Below are 14,582 nucleotides of genomic sequence, written 5' to 3' on the forward strand. Positions count from 1 at the left end.
CGTCCGTCTCTCTCTCTTTCTCTCTCTCTGTCTCTCTCAGTCGCCCCCCCCCCCCTCTCTCTCTTTGAAATACTCGGCATCCAAATGAAAATGGTCTGCAAAATCTTCATCTTGACAGAGATGCATTCATTTCATTCGCATAAGTTATTAAACCATGTACTTACACATCACATCATAATTCAGACAACTAAAACAGCTAAAAATTAGCAATCCAACAATGATTTTCTTGGTGTATCATGGCAGTTGATTTATGCATATCAATGTGACAAAATGACAAAAGCACATTATATTCTTATTGAGATAATATATAAAAACAAGTCTATGTACATTATTGTGTTCCTTGATCATATGGCTAAAATACTGTGTAAGCCTACATTCCACTTGTGTTTCACTATGAACACCACAGACAAAGAAAACGGACAAAATATACAGTTCCTCAGGTAGACAAAGGAACATCCCTTCACTGCAATTATGTAAAAAGGTGAATATGCATGTGACACCTGTTTTACACATTTTTACATAATAGCAGTGAAGGGATATTCCTTTGTCTACCTGAGGAACTTATATTTTGTCCGCTTTCTTTGTCAGTCATATTCACAGTGTTTTCAGCTTAAATGGTCCATTCAGATTTTGGCACATCTGTTACACAATATTACATTTTCAAAATTCAAGTTTGGAGAGAATGCCAATTCCTTTCTTGGCTTCAAATGTAAATGATTTTATAGTGATACTGAAGGATGATTTCTAACCCCAAAGGAGTTTAAGAAGCCACAGCCAACTTTCCAAGTAAGAAAATATCCACATAATGGAAATATCTATGATTGAATGAAGTTAGAAAAAATTATATATTTGATATCTTTTCTACCATTATATCCTACAATTATCTAAAGATAAGGCAACGTGATATTCTTGTCAATACCAAATTAAAGATTTTGTGCCTCAACCTGGACCTTTTCAGTTAAACCTGATTTTGTTAAACTGTGTAAGCAACAGCGCCAGCTATGACAAAGGTCCGAAGAAGCTTGCAGCACGGCAAGTAAAAGCTTACTGCAAAAATGAAAATTTCTACTGATTTTAAAGAACAAATTTTCACTTTCACAATTTTCAGGAATTTTTATTTTGCTGTCACCAACACAAGAATGATGTGTATTCTAAAATAACCTGGATTGAAGCATATTTCATCAAAATTGAAAGCAACCAACACTTTATATACAGTACTTGTAGAAGGCCCCGCAGCCCCTGCTATAACTATTTTGAAGAAAAAAAATGTCTCCTCAGTGTTTCATCTCCTGTCTAATTAATATGCAAATTACCTTTTAAAATACATTAACGGTGACTATATGTACAAATTATAATTTAAAACACAGTAGTTTGTCAGTAAAAAATTCAATATTTACAGAATAAATAGTCATTCACACACAGTAAAAATATGCTATTCACATTACCGGTACACATTTTGTAAGAGCACTGAGAGTATATTCCCTTTTTAAAAACTGCAAAAGTCTCATGCTTTACTGTTTGGAGTAAAAACTGCAGCATACAATAACATTATGAGGAAGTACAAATAGGTACATTTTTTCATTTTTAAAATCTGCAGTATCAATTATCAAAATCGTTGTCAGTAGTTAGTTGCTGTCATAGCTAATTACAGATTGCGCATACAATTAATTAAAGAGGCCAATGTATATCAATCTTATCTTAGATCAACATTACTTGGAAGGAAACCACATATGTCACATGAACTTGTCTGTTATTCATGTTTGTCTCAGGATGCATTGGCATGAGTTCAGAAAAACAGTATTTTTTTCTATGAAAAGAGAGAAAGTGAGAGAATCGTTCAAGACTGTCAATTACTAAAGGTACGTGTGAGCTTTGAATAATAATAATAATAATAGCTTGTTCTTATATAGCGCTTTTCAGGACCGGAGGCCCTCACAAAGCGCTTTGCAGATAAGTATATTATTACCCCGGTCATTGGATTCAGGCTTACCCGCACACAATGTATGCACATTCTCCACTCCCTGGGGAGCATTCCAGCCAGGCGTCATTTTTACATGCGCACACTTGCTAATCTAACCACATTAGCTTTCGCATCCTACCGGGTACCCATTTAACACCTGGGTGGAGAGTGGCAAATGTAGATCAATGTCTTGCCAAAGGACATTAGTGCTGCGGCGGGACTTGAACCACGGACCTTGCGATCCACAGTCCGGCGACTTATCCACTCGTCCACAACACCTCTATAACTGAATAACAAGTCTAAGCCAACATTGAAATTACGTGATGTAACATCTACTTGTTTCTATAAACCTTCCCCAATCTTGAAGTCACACTTCCTTGACGTGGCAATTTTGTATCAATTCAAACTATATAGCCCATATCTCTTGCCTAATAGGGTTTTACAATACACGGTTATCTTGCTTTCATACTGCATCATACCTGCCAACATTTGCAAATGAGAATTAGGAATTTTTAGCACGGTATGTCTTTGAAAATAAGAAATCTGTACCCTTTTCAGGCGTTCGCACATGCAGCGGCAGTGTAACTGGCAATACGTGGTAAATCTGAGCAAAAAGCGAATACAAATTCGCTGCTCAATCATGCAGCCCTTCAACGCACGCAATATGTGAACTCTCACATCGCGGCACTTGATAAAACAAACTTAATTATAGGCTTAAGCAACAAAAACAAAAAACCCAGCAAAACAGAATATTCCAGATTATTTGTAAGGGTTGGCAGGTATGCTGCATGCATCAAAGCAATAGTATTAGGGTGCGTTTAATCGACACTTTTTCACCCTAGAATCACGGTTTCTAAAGACGTTTAGTTTAAAACGCAATGCGTTCAAGCGATTTTTTCGTCGGTCGTAAAAATAAACGTGTTTGAAAACACAAACATGAAACGCTGAAAAAGATGCGTTTTGTATCATGATTCAAAAGAATCACGGTCGCTAAAATTCGATTGAACGGACGGAGTTCTCAATCATGATTGTATGACGAAGCCTCTTCCGGTTTGGGAAAAACCGCGCGCCCGCTTTGCATGCAATTTGCGTTCACTATACCATCGTGGCCTGTTCCGTTATGTTATTCATTGTTTTTCCTTCTATCATTTTCTCTTTCTGTCTTTCCTTATGTTATTCTTTGTTTCTTCCTTCTATTCTTATGTTATTCTTTGTTTTTTTTCCTTCTATCACCTTTTCTTATGTTATTCTTTGTTTTTATCATTCTATCATTTGCTCTTTCTGTCTTTCCTTATGTTATTCTTTGTTTCTTCCTTCTATACTTATGTTATTCTTTGTTTTTTCCTTCTATCACCTTTGCTTATGTAATTCTTTGTTTTTATCATTCTATCATTTTCTCTTTCTGTCTTTCCTTATGTTATTCTTTGTTTCTTCCTTCTATTCTTATGTTATTCTTTGTTTTTTTCCTTCTATCACCTTTTCTTATGTTATTCTTTGTTTTTATCATTCTATCATTTGCTCTTTCTGTCTTTCCTTATGTTATTCTTTGTTTCTTCCTTCTATACTTATGTTATTCTTTGTTTTTTCCTTCTATCACCTTTTCTTATGTAATTCTTTGTTTTTATCATTCTATCATTTGCTCTTTCTGTCTTTCCTTATGTTATTCTTTGTTTCTTCCTTCTATACTTATGTTATTCTTTGTTTTTTCCTTCTATCACCTTTGCTTATGTAATTCTTTGTTTTTATCATTCTATCATTTTCTCTTTCTGTCTTTCCTTATGTTATTCTTTGTTTCTTCCTTCTATTCTTATGTTATTCTTTGTTTTTTTTCCTTCTATCACCTTTTCTTATGTTATTCTTTGTTTTTATCATTCTATCATTTGTTCTTTCTGTCTTTCCTTATGTTATTCTTTGTTTCTTCCTTCTATACTTATGTTATTCTTTGTTTTTTCCTTCTATCACCTTTTCTTATGTAATTCTTTGTTTTTATCATTCTATCATTTGCTCTTTCTGTCTTTCCTTATGTTATTCTTTGTTTCTTCCTTCTATACTTATGTATGTTATTCTTTGTTTCTTCCTTCTATACTTATGTAATTCTTTGTTTTTATCATTCTATCATTTTCTCTTTCTGTCTTTCCTTATGTTATTCTTTGTTTCTTCCTTCTATTCTTATGTTATTCTTTGTTTTTATCATTCTATCATTTGTTCTTTCTGTCTTTCCTTATGTTATTCTTTGTTTCTTCCTTCTATACTTATGTTATTCTTTGTTTTTTCCTTCTATCACCTTTTCTTATGTAATTCTTTGTTTTAAGCATTCTATCAATTTCTCTTTCTGTCTTTCCTTATGTTATTCTTTGTTTCTTCCTTCTATCATCTTCTCTTATGTTATTCTTTGTTTTTATAATTCTATCACTTTCTCTTATGTTATTCTTTGTTTTAATCATTCTGTTATTTTCTCTTTCTATCTTTCCTTATGTTATTCTTTGATTCTTCCTTCTTTCACCTTCTCTTATGTTATTCTTTGTTTTAATCATTCTATCACTTTCTCTTTCTGTTCTTCCTTATGTCATTCTTTGTTCCTTCCTTTTTCACATTCTCTTTCTGTCTTTCCTTATGTTATTCTTTGTTTCTTTCTTCTATTTTTATGTTATTCTTTGTTTTTTCCTTCTATTACCTTCTCTTTTGTTATTTTTTGTTTCTTCCTTCTATTCTTATGTTATGCTTTGTTTTTTCCTTCTATCACCTTTTATGTAATTTTTTGTTTTAAGCATATTCTATCACTCTCTCTTTCTGTCTTTCTGTCTTTCCTTATGTTATTCTTCGATTCTTCCTTCTTTCACCTTCTCTTATGTTATTCTTTGTTTTAATTATTCTATCGACTTTATCTTTCTGTCTTTCCTTATGTTATTCTTTGTTTCTTCCTTCTATCACCTTCTCATTCTTTGTCTTATTATTGCGATCTATGCTCAAAACAGCAGTCGACAGTCGGCCGTAAACAATTCCAGAAAGCGCGCGCCGAAGTTCCTGGGCCATACTGCGCAGTGTGATGCGCAGTGGTTTGGCTCGCAATGAGCTAGAATCAGCGTTGATGAAAAATCGCTTGAACGCAAACCGCAGTGACCTTGCTTTTTGTAACGGCGTTTTGAATTGTGATTCATGTTTGTGATTCTAGCTTCGAAAATTCGATTGAACGCACCCTTAGATATGTCATGCATCACTTATTCATAGGTATATAATTATTAGGACGGTACACACAATAACTACCACAAATCATTTTCAATAAATAAAACGCATCTGATATCCGGTATAACATACATGTATATTCAAGTCTTTATAGCTTTTATCTGGTAAGAGAATTTCAGGTCTAAAATCAAATTCATTTGATAAATCAAGGTGATTGAATTTAAAAGTTCAAGTGTTGTGCCTTATGCTATTTTTCACGAGGGCACTCCATACTATCATTAAGCTTCCTTTTTCTTCAAAGTTTGGACATTGCATCTAAAGATCAAGGACATCCATGCCACTCCCTTCTGGGGATAGGGCGCGGTCCTCATTCTCATTGTCCATCTCAGATCTAGCTGTAAGGGGTACACTCCCCATCCCTCCACCCCCTCCTCCTCCTACTCCCCCAGGCAGGGCATCCATCTGTAGCCTCTGGTTGTCACTAAAGATCAAGGACATCCATGCCACTCCCTTCTGGGGATAGGGCGCGGTCCTCATTCTCCTTGTCCATCTCAGATCTAGCTGTAAGGGGTACACTCCCCATCCCTCCACCCCCTCCTCCTCCTCCTCCTCCCCCTCCCCCCAGCAGGGCATCCATCTGTAGCCTCTGGTTGTCACTAAAGATCAAGGACATCCATGCCACTCCCTTCTGGGGATAGGGCGCGGTCCTCATTCTCCTTGTCCATCTCAGATCTAGCTGTAAGGGGTACACTCCCCATCCCTCCACCCCCTCCCCCTACTCCCCCCAGCAGGGCATCCATCTGTAGCCTCTGGTTGTCACTAAGCTCCTCAAGGCGGCTACGGATCACCGAGAGATCATGATGGTGCTAATAAAAGAAGAAGAAAAAAAATAGGAATAAATGGGTAATAGATAAATGAATTTATACTGGATAAATGAATTTAGGTTTAACTTGTGAATCATTCCTCGACGTAACTTGTACTACTGACAAGTGACAAGTTGGTTCCATTATTGGGTCCTATGCTTTCCAACTGATAACATCTATACAATTGTAAGAAGAAAATATGAGACAAAGAGAGAGAGAGAGAGAGAGAGAGAGAGAGAGAGAGAGAGAAAAGAGAGATAGAGAGGAAAGATAGAGAGAAAGAGAGAGGAGAGAGAGGGAGAGAGAGAGAGAGAGAGAGGGAAGGAACATGCCATGTATGTTGTATGAGACTTGCTCATTCAACAATTTCTCCCGTCAATATCCTAAACTAACCAAATTACGATCCTCAACCCTGGACCCAAAACTTTATACCCAGGATGGTCCACAAAGAAAAGATTTGGACTTGCGACTGTTAAAACTTACAGCAAACATGACAAGCACTGATCTGCCCTGGGCCTACAGGGGTTCTTAGGTGCTCTCAGATGCACTCTGAGCCATTTTTAAATTCATGACTAATATTTTTAAAACAATTTTGGCCACTGCTTATTTCCAAACCTGTCTTTTAAAAGTTCAAATCTGTTTATGTTACATGTAAAAAAAACACCTTGTGGACCACCCTACTATACTATCCCTAGCCCTAAACACAACCTAAACAAACTCAAGTGCAGCCTTAACCCCAACCCTTTAATTGGTTCCAATGTCCTCTGCTTTTCATCTGATAAAATGTACAAGATAATTAGAAGAAAAATTGAGAAGAGAGGAAATCTAACAATAAATGTATTCAAATTTCAAGCATTTTAATAAGTCATTAAACCATGTACTTACAGTCTTACCGTACACATCACATCACAAGACAAGTGCATGATATATCTTTTTTTTAATGTGCATACCGGTATACTGTGCCCTGGGAGGGGGTATGCTTGAATGTAATTAATACATATAATAAATATAGTGCATTTGACTATAAGTATCCCAAATCGTAAGATACATACTTCTCTCCCTTTCATTACAACAAAAACACCAAAAATGTGCAATGATTATTTACAAGGCACTTGACATGTAACAGTGATATATGTAATGAATAATGCATTCAAGACTGTTGTCATCCTAATCGATCAAATACTTCAATTTTCAAACCACAAATCCTATGATACCATGTGTGCAGATATTAGGTGAGGTGAAAACACACACAAACAACAAAGAATAATCTTGTGTTTGGGAAAATGTGTGATTAAAGAATCTGAAATATTAAAACGTGCATACAATTGAAAGGATTTAAAAGGGGGAATACAAATTGTGAAAGAGGAAGGGCCATAGAGGGAGTCCCATACAGACAAAATTACAGATTCCCATTAAATATACAGGTTGCTTGTTCTTCTCAATGCCTCACAGCAAATTAAAATCCATGCTATAAATTGATAAAAGCACATAATGAAAACAGTCAGGGTTTTTTTTTTTACAAGAAAGCCATAAATCTGTAGGCAAAAGATATTTCTCAAGGCTTTTGTATACCATGTCCAGATATAAGCGTTATTGAATCAGGAAAAAAACAGTTTGAGAACATTCCATCTGGCTAGTAGCCATTATTATTTATATTATTCAACCACCACCTCTAAAAATGCCTCAGAATGCAATCAAAACTGGTTGGTAGGTGCCAGGCAATAAAATGATTCTTTTTACCCCCATCTTGTTGGTCGATACTGGATGTATTTGGATTTGTGGAATTTGAAACCGGATTGGCTAGAAATAACAACACAATACCACTTATAATATTGATCAACTTATATACTGACAAGCGACAACAGATGTGTGGGTTTATGCACTAGTAGGGAATATCCTATCAGTGTCAGAAACATCTACATCGATTTCTTACAAACAGCCACATGTATATATATCCCATAATTTACAAAAAATTTCAATTTAGCAACTCTGATTTCGATTGGATGCAAAACAGGTACCGGTTATTCATCTTTTAACCTTATACTAAAAATCATACTAAAGAGAATAAATTTGGAGCTTCTCTTCTTAAATGTGTTATGCATAAATTTGAATTTCTACTTCATTTCTTGATGAGTTTAGTACCGACAACATTACATCAAAATTATCAAAATCCATTAAACATTGTCTCTTGATTTGTTATCGCTTCAGTACTAAATAGCATTTGAAATTGTTACCTATGAGTAGTTTGCTGTTCAAGAATATAGCACATGTTAATGTAATACAGGACCACAGGTTTTGAACTGTGTTCTTCGTAGAAAAATGGTCTTTCTATAAAGGTGGTTGTGAAAGTAGGTGTCCATGAAAACAAAACATTAAAGGGATTGGGTATCTTTGCCTCTGATTCTAAACAAAATCCTGGATTTAGCTCATGCTGCAATCATAATTATAAACCTTCAGGACATTCAGGTATCCCATGAATTTTTCAAGCCGATGGCCTACTGATCATCAAGATATTTGTGATTGGAGTTTGAAATTATAAAAAACGTTTTCCCAATGGTTTTTATAACATTACAGTCTATTGGGGGGAAAGGAGTATGGTAAAACTAGTCGCTCAAAGATTTTTACTTTTTTGAAGCACTTCATGATCATTTTGAAGCGCAATTTGTTTGGGGCTTCAATATTACACCATATCACAGACATTAATAACACCTAGGGCCATGCATCTCAGATTTGTAAAGTGGAAACATTTGTTTAACAATGCCTTTAAAAATACATATATATTTAGCCCTCCACAGGCTACTTAATTGGATAAAGTCAAAATAACAAAGAAACAATCATAAAGTTACATATGTTGACTGACTTGGTTACAAGGTGGTTCCTTAATTTTTTTTGCACAAATAAAAATTGAATTGACCGTCATTTAATAACAATTTTTCTATACATACCAGATAAATTATCTTTCATCGTCATAATATTAAACCACTTTTTTTCTTCATTACACCAAATATAGGAATCTAGCTGTCGTTCAGCTTTTCTGAGAAAATTTGATTAAAAAAAACATGTAGCACCAACCAACCTGTGTTGTTTTAAATGGACTAGATGCATCCAAGGGCTGTGTCATAGACGGAGTCATGAAAGAGACCCCTCCCAAGGGTACCTGAGACACGTTGGCTGAACTCAGTACGTTCCGGAATTCATTGTGCCTGCGCTGGAGTTCCCTTAACTTTCTTACTGCCTTGGTGTACGTCTCTTTGGGTATCTGATTCCTGAAAGATTTGTATACATTGGTTTATATGTTAAAAGATATCGCTCTTATTCTGAGTCGTTTGGGACACACAAATTACCCCTAAATTGACATAAATGATATCTGTGACTCATAAAAGCAATCCTCATCAAGCTGTGATAAGTCATGTATAGATTGTGTACCTACAGAAGAGATGATAGGATTTATAACACTATAATGGCAAACTGTAAAAACAACAAAATCAGCTAAAATTGATCAAAACAACAACACATTTCAATCAGAACCTACATGTACGCATGCATCTGACCGATTTGTACAGTACCCCATTAACAAACTTATAAAAGTTACAGTATACAGAATATGAGAACCCCCCCCCCCCCCTGGCCCCACCCCTTTTCCTTTTTTGGAGTGCAGTCTTTGATTACAACAACTGAGCAAACAATAACAAAGTTTATGTCATAAATCATCTGACAGGCTATGCCAAACTTTTTTGATGACCCCTACATGATCACACAGGAAAAACAAATTATCAAGTTCCTCGCTATTTTTTTGCTATCTATCCCACTCAAGAAAGACACTTCCGGACAAACTTTCGTTGTCTGTAAATGGATGATGAATACGTCAGGCAGTACGTGCCATATTTGGATGCTTTTGGTTTGATAGTTGCACGTAGCTCAACTTATTGCAGTCACTTGTTCATCAGCCACTTCGCAAGTAAGCTAGAGTTCTATGTTTCCTTACAATATAGTAGGCAAGCTTTGGTCCACTCCTGTGGATTTTCTCAAGCCAAGTGATCATTCAGACAATTTCTTTGCTTTCTGCTGCCTTGAGATCACTGGACCAAAGATAAGTGATAATGAATAGCCAGAGTCCCTATTCAGTGAGGGATTAATCCTTTTTTATCCACATGGATTCTTTCCGCTTTCTTGGAACAGGAGTGTATTCTGAAGTCCATGCTTCATCCCATTACAATGATGTGTCCAGTATTAAGGGTGTGTCTTGCTATTCATTGTCACTATCTTTGGTCCAGTGATCTCCCGGCAGCAGAAAGCAAGAAACTGTGTGAATGATAACTTGACTTTGCTTGAGAAATCCACAGGAGTGGCTGTAAGCTTGCCTACTAAATGTTAAGGATGGTAGAAGCTTCAACTACATGTTAACAGCCATATATGGAGGCCTGGATCTTGGTGGTTTCAAGCTCATCGATAGGTCACCAATGTATTAACATTGAACAAGATTTTGAGGAGCTGGTACTATAGTGAACCATGGATCCACACTGCATAGTCCCAATGTCGAGGCTTATCATCATAGCTGCACTGATGAGGCTTTGCTCATGTTCGACTGTGCAGGGTAGCATTTTGAGGAGTCTAACAACCAACAAGCCTCATTATCTTGAACATGAAACTGCCATGATAACTGCATCGTTCATGCTTCCTACAAACAAATCAATGTCGGATTACATCTTTATGTGGTCAGTTGGACACCCTGATGGAGAAACACCATTCATTGAGGAGACAAGGTATATCTACAAACACAGCAAAATTGGAGATATCGACCGCTTTGAGATTTCCATTAAAAATCACAGCTCTACCAGAGGGTCTATAAAGATTGTAATCCACGACCTTCGGTTAGAGGATCATCGGGAAATCAAACTTTCTGTGTTTGCTAGAGACCCCAAAGTAGAGATTTTACACGAGTTTATTGAAATTCGTGTGGATCCACAGGAAGCTACTACTACATCAAAACAGGTAACATTCATGCTTTGTTTTTATAATGAAACGTTGTAATTGTAATGTCTATAAACAACATATTATTTACGGTACTAGTATCACTACGGTCTATTATATTCCATGCAAATCATCATCATCTTCATCATCAATAATCAAAGGTAGCATTTTCCCTCTTATGAGGGGTTACTGACTTTCACACCATGATGACACCCCCCTCCCTCCACTTCCTCTTGTCTTGACCATCCTCCTCATGTAAACCAACCTTACTGCTTTCTTTCTTCGTCATATCTACCTGTGAAATCTTTGGTCTTCAATTCCCTCTTTTATGGCATTCACTTTCGGATCCCATGCTTTTTTCACAGGTTCATCATCTTATCTTTTCAATCCACTTCTCTTTATCACTTCCACCATAATTTTTTCCAGGTCCAACCATTCCATAAGCTCACTTGCGTTTCTTTTCTGTTGGACTGTTTTACACCATACATCTTCCATATCATGGCTCATTCTGTTCCTCTCAAGAAACCTGCTCTTGATGTTAAATGTAAATATGCTAGTATTTGTTTTATACTTCTGCGATGGATTTAAATACTAGTGGGGAGTGGAATTGAATTGAATTGAGCTGGATTGTAGAGAATTAAAGTTAATTGAATTTAACTGAGCTGAAATGAACTGAACTGAAAGCTGCAACTCATATCACTATAAAGGAAAATCCAACCATAACAAAACAAGTACTCTACATTAAAAAGTCAATTTTTAAACATGTATGATTCCGGAAGGTCTTTTCATTTTAGAGGATCTGTAATAATATGCTATCCATAATGTATTTGGAGTACCTAGTGTTCCAAGGGAGAACGCACTTAGGAGGGGGGAAGAAGGTTATTATATTTTTGTACTCAGCAAACAGGAGAGTTGTCCCATGACTATGTCACAATCCACTGCCAATTTGAGAATCATATGGATTTAGTGATATCATATTTCAAGCATTCATAATTCCCTGTTTCTCTTATATTTATTCATTTATTGCTTCCATATCAATTAAGTTATCACAAGGGTTGGATTGCCCTTTAAAGGTAACGTATCCCTTATGCAGCCAACATCAAACTCTGTAGAACTTTGCAAGAGTTGTGAATATGTCAGGTACCGTTATGTCCTATCTGTGAAATTCAAACGACAGCAGTGTCCTATTATTCAAATTATGCAAGGAAACCTGTTTACTTTCTAGACTTCACTGTCAAACACTAGTGAGTGACTGACTGACTTCTTTTTTTGGTAATAACATACATAAAATGAGCTGTAAAGGGTACATTAATAAATGTCCACATCAATAACCCACTTCTTGTAACAAAACGTACGACCATTCGGTACAAGAGTCTGATAATCAGACTACGGTATTTAATTAATCAAGTACTCACTTAATTCGATTCAACAACTAACAGTCGTTGTTTTCAAGCCCTTCTGTTTTGAGGGAAGTTCTTAATTAGTATTATCTTTCAAATGCCATTACAATTTGACATTTTCATTTCTTTTGGCCTACAAATTTGACATACTACCTTTAAAGGTACTATGTCCTATTTCCAGCCAAAGACTTATGAATGTGTCCTATCTGTGAAAGTTAAACCTTAGCAGTGTCCTATTATTCAAATCATGCAAGGAGACCCGTTTACTTTCTAGACTTTACTGTCAGACATTATTGAGTGACTGACTGACTTCTTTTTTTTCCTTTGGTAATAACATACATAAAATGAGCTGTAAAGGTAAATGAGCATTTGTCTACATCAATAACCCATTTCTTGTAATGGCCAAAATTAAACTGTTTGAATCTTCGCGCAGCACAAAACATATAACCATACTGGCTCTATAGCTCTTAAGTCGACTTGACAACTAACAGTCGTTATTTTCCCACTTTTGGCCTGCAAATGGGACATAGTATCTTTAAAAAAGAAGGGTTTGCATTTATATTATTACTTTGAAATGAAAAAGAATACTGTAATAACTCCATATGTTTTGAAATAAAAGAGATTGTGATTATTATTAATTTTTTTTAAATTCAGTCTACTTCTTCTTCACTCTATTTGACAGGTTGGGGGCAACGTTTCCCCTGAAACCGAATCAGATGCGACCGCCTCCACCCTGCCACCATCCACCACAACTACCGCACCTCTGGGAAACATCAAAATGTGGATTCCTTTAGGACTCATCTTTTTTCTCATTCTACTTCTCATATTTCTGAAGTTCTACACTTATGTAAATCAACCGTATAATACATGTACATGTATCAGGGAAGACGCAACATTGGTGAATTCATCTGCTACCAGCACTTCAGAGTCTCAACACACTCTCCCTTTTCAAACTTTTATAAAATCCATTGTCAGAGGAAATGGTTTCAAAACTTGACATACAAAGACGATGTTCTTATCATGTTAAAGGTAATACAAAGTTTTGGAAAATTTTGAAAATGGCTGGATAGCGATTCTTTAAAATGTTGATATATTTGGATGCCCCTGAGGATGTTCTATGAGCACTAGAAAATTTAGCCCCTAAAAAACTTCTGCTTTCGAGAAAAATTTAATATAAAAATTTACCGGTGCTCCGGGTAAATTGTGATAAATTTCTAATAGCTTATATGGCCATCCAATGGTAGCTGCGACCATGAAAATCTCAGAATATGCAGTAGTGATATATAATTTCCAAACGGGAATAGCAATTCGGTCAATTTTAGTCAAGAAACATTGTTTTAAAGCTAAATTAATATCTTGACCTTGAGAGGGAGCTCTACAACATAAAGATTTTATTATCTACAATTTCATCACTTAAGACTCAATTTCAACCACGACAACGATCACTGAATATTGTAGGATCGCATATGCTTCCAATATGTTCATTTGAACCAAATTCATGACCCTATACCAAAACTTAGTATTACCTTTAAGGAAGTAGCCCTTCCCTCCAGTAATTCATAGAAAGATATGAAATATTGAAAAGAGAATACTGGGCATCATTTCACAAAACTGTCTGTACAAGTACAAGTTTCAATAGGATGTCGGTGAACAAATGACCATGTTGTGAAACCCTGCCAAGATTTCCTAGGCCGTCAATCATGGCCTTGTTTCATAAAACTTGTTATCAATAACAAGTTACGATGATTGTTATAAGCTACTGAAATCCTTGCATTTGATTGGCTGTGAGCAGAGTTGTCAAAGATCTGTAACAGTTGTTATTGATATCACATCTTATGAAACAGGGACCTGGTTGTAGACTCACCAGAGGCAACTAGTGATAGTGATAGTGGTGGTTATTTTACCTGACAGCTAAGAAAGCAATAAATGCTCGTTAGTAAGCAACCAGGAGACCGACGGCTTAAGGTCCTCTTCGAGGGACCTGGTAATGAGGATTAACTCTTATCCTGCCACAGGGCTAATCCCCAATGTGCTAAGCCACAAATCCCCCAAGTGCCAAATTTATAAGAGATAATCGGATTAATGCGATGGTACTACCAATAGCGCGTGCAAAACACTAGGCACAGTCCAATGGGCATGAACAATAACTGCTATTACATAATGCGTGCAATCATGCAAGAAGCAGAGTAACAGTAGCGTGTACAA

The 14,582-nt window shown here is 36.1% G+C and overlaps 2 protein-coding genes across 4 annotated transcripts in view; one reads left to right on the forward strand and one right to left on the reverse strand.

Moving 5' to 3' along the window:
* Positions 1–5,332: 5,332 nt before the first annotated feature.
* The window catches only part of LOC115923157 (centrosomal protein of 83 kDa-like), a 28,749-nt gene continuing 19,499 nt past the window's right edge, over positions 5,333–14,582 (reverse strand). For 2 of the 3 annotated variants that reach the window (XM_030983446.1, XM_030983452.1), the window contains exons 13-15: positions 9,083–9,272; positions 7,747–7,806; positions 5,333–6,009 (exon numbers count right to left, since the gene is read on the reverse strand). In XM_030983446.1, the coding sequence (XP_030839306.1) occupies positions 5,800–6,009; positions 7,747–7,806; positions 9,083–9,272 (460 nt within the window). In that variant the 3' untranslated portion in view covers positions 5,333–5,799. The remainder of the gene's footprint in view (positions 6,010–7,746; positions 7,807–9,082; positions 9,273–14,582) is intronic. The other variant, XM_030983458.1, reaches the window with a different exon arrangement.
* LOC115923161 lies at positions 10,075–13,497 on the forward strand. Its single transcript, XM_030983467.1, has 2 exons — positions 10,075–10,998; positions 13,060–13,497. The coding sequence occupies exons 1-2, from the start codon at positions 10,516–10,518 to the stop codon at positions 13,372–13,374; spliced, it is 798 nt and encodes a 265-aa protein (XP_030839327.1). The 5' UTR covers positions 10,075–10,515; the 3' UTR covers positions 13,375–13,497.

The sequence above is a fragment of the Strongylocentrotus purpuratus genome, unplaced genomic scaffold (assembly GCF_000002235.5).
Source record: "Strongylocentrotus purpuratus isolate Spur 01 unplaced genomic scaffold, Spur_5.0 spur5_contig_829, whole genome shotgun sequence".
Taxonomy (NCBI): domain Eukaryota; kingdom Metazoa; phylum Echinodermata; class Echinoidea; order Camarodonta; family Strongylocentrotidae; genus Strongylocentrotus; species Strongylocentrotus purpuratus.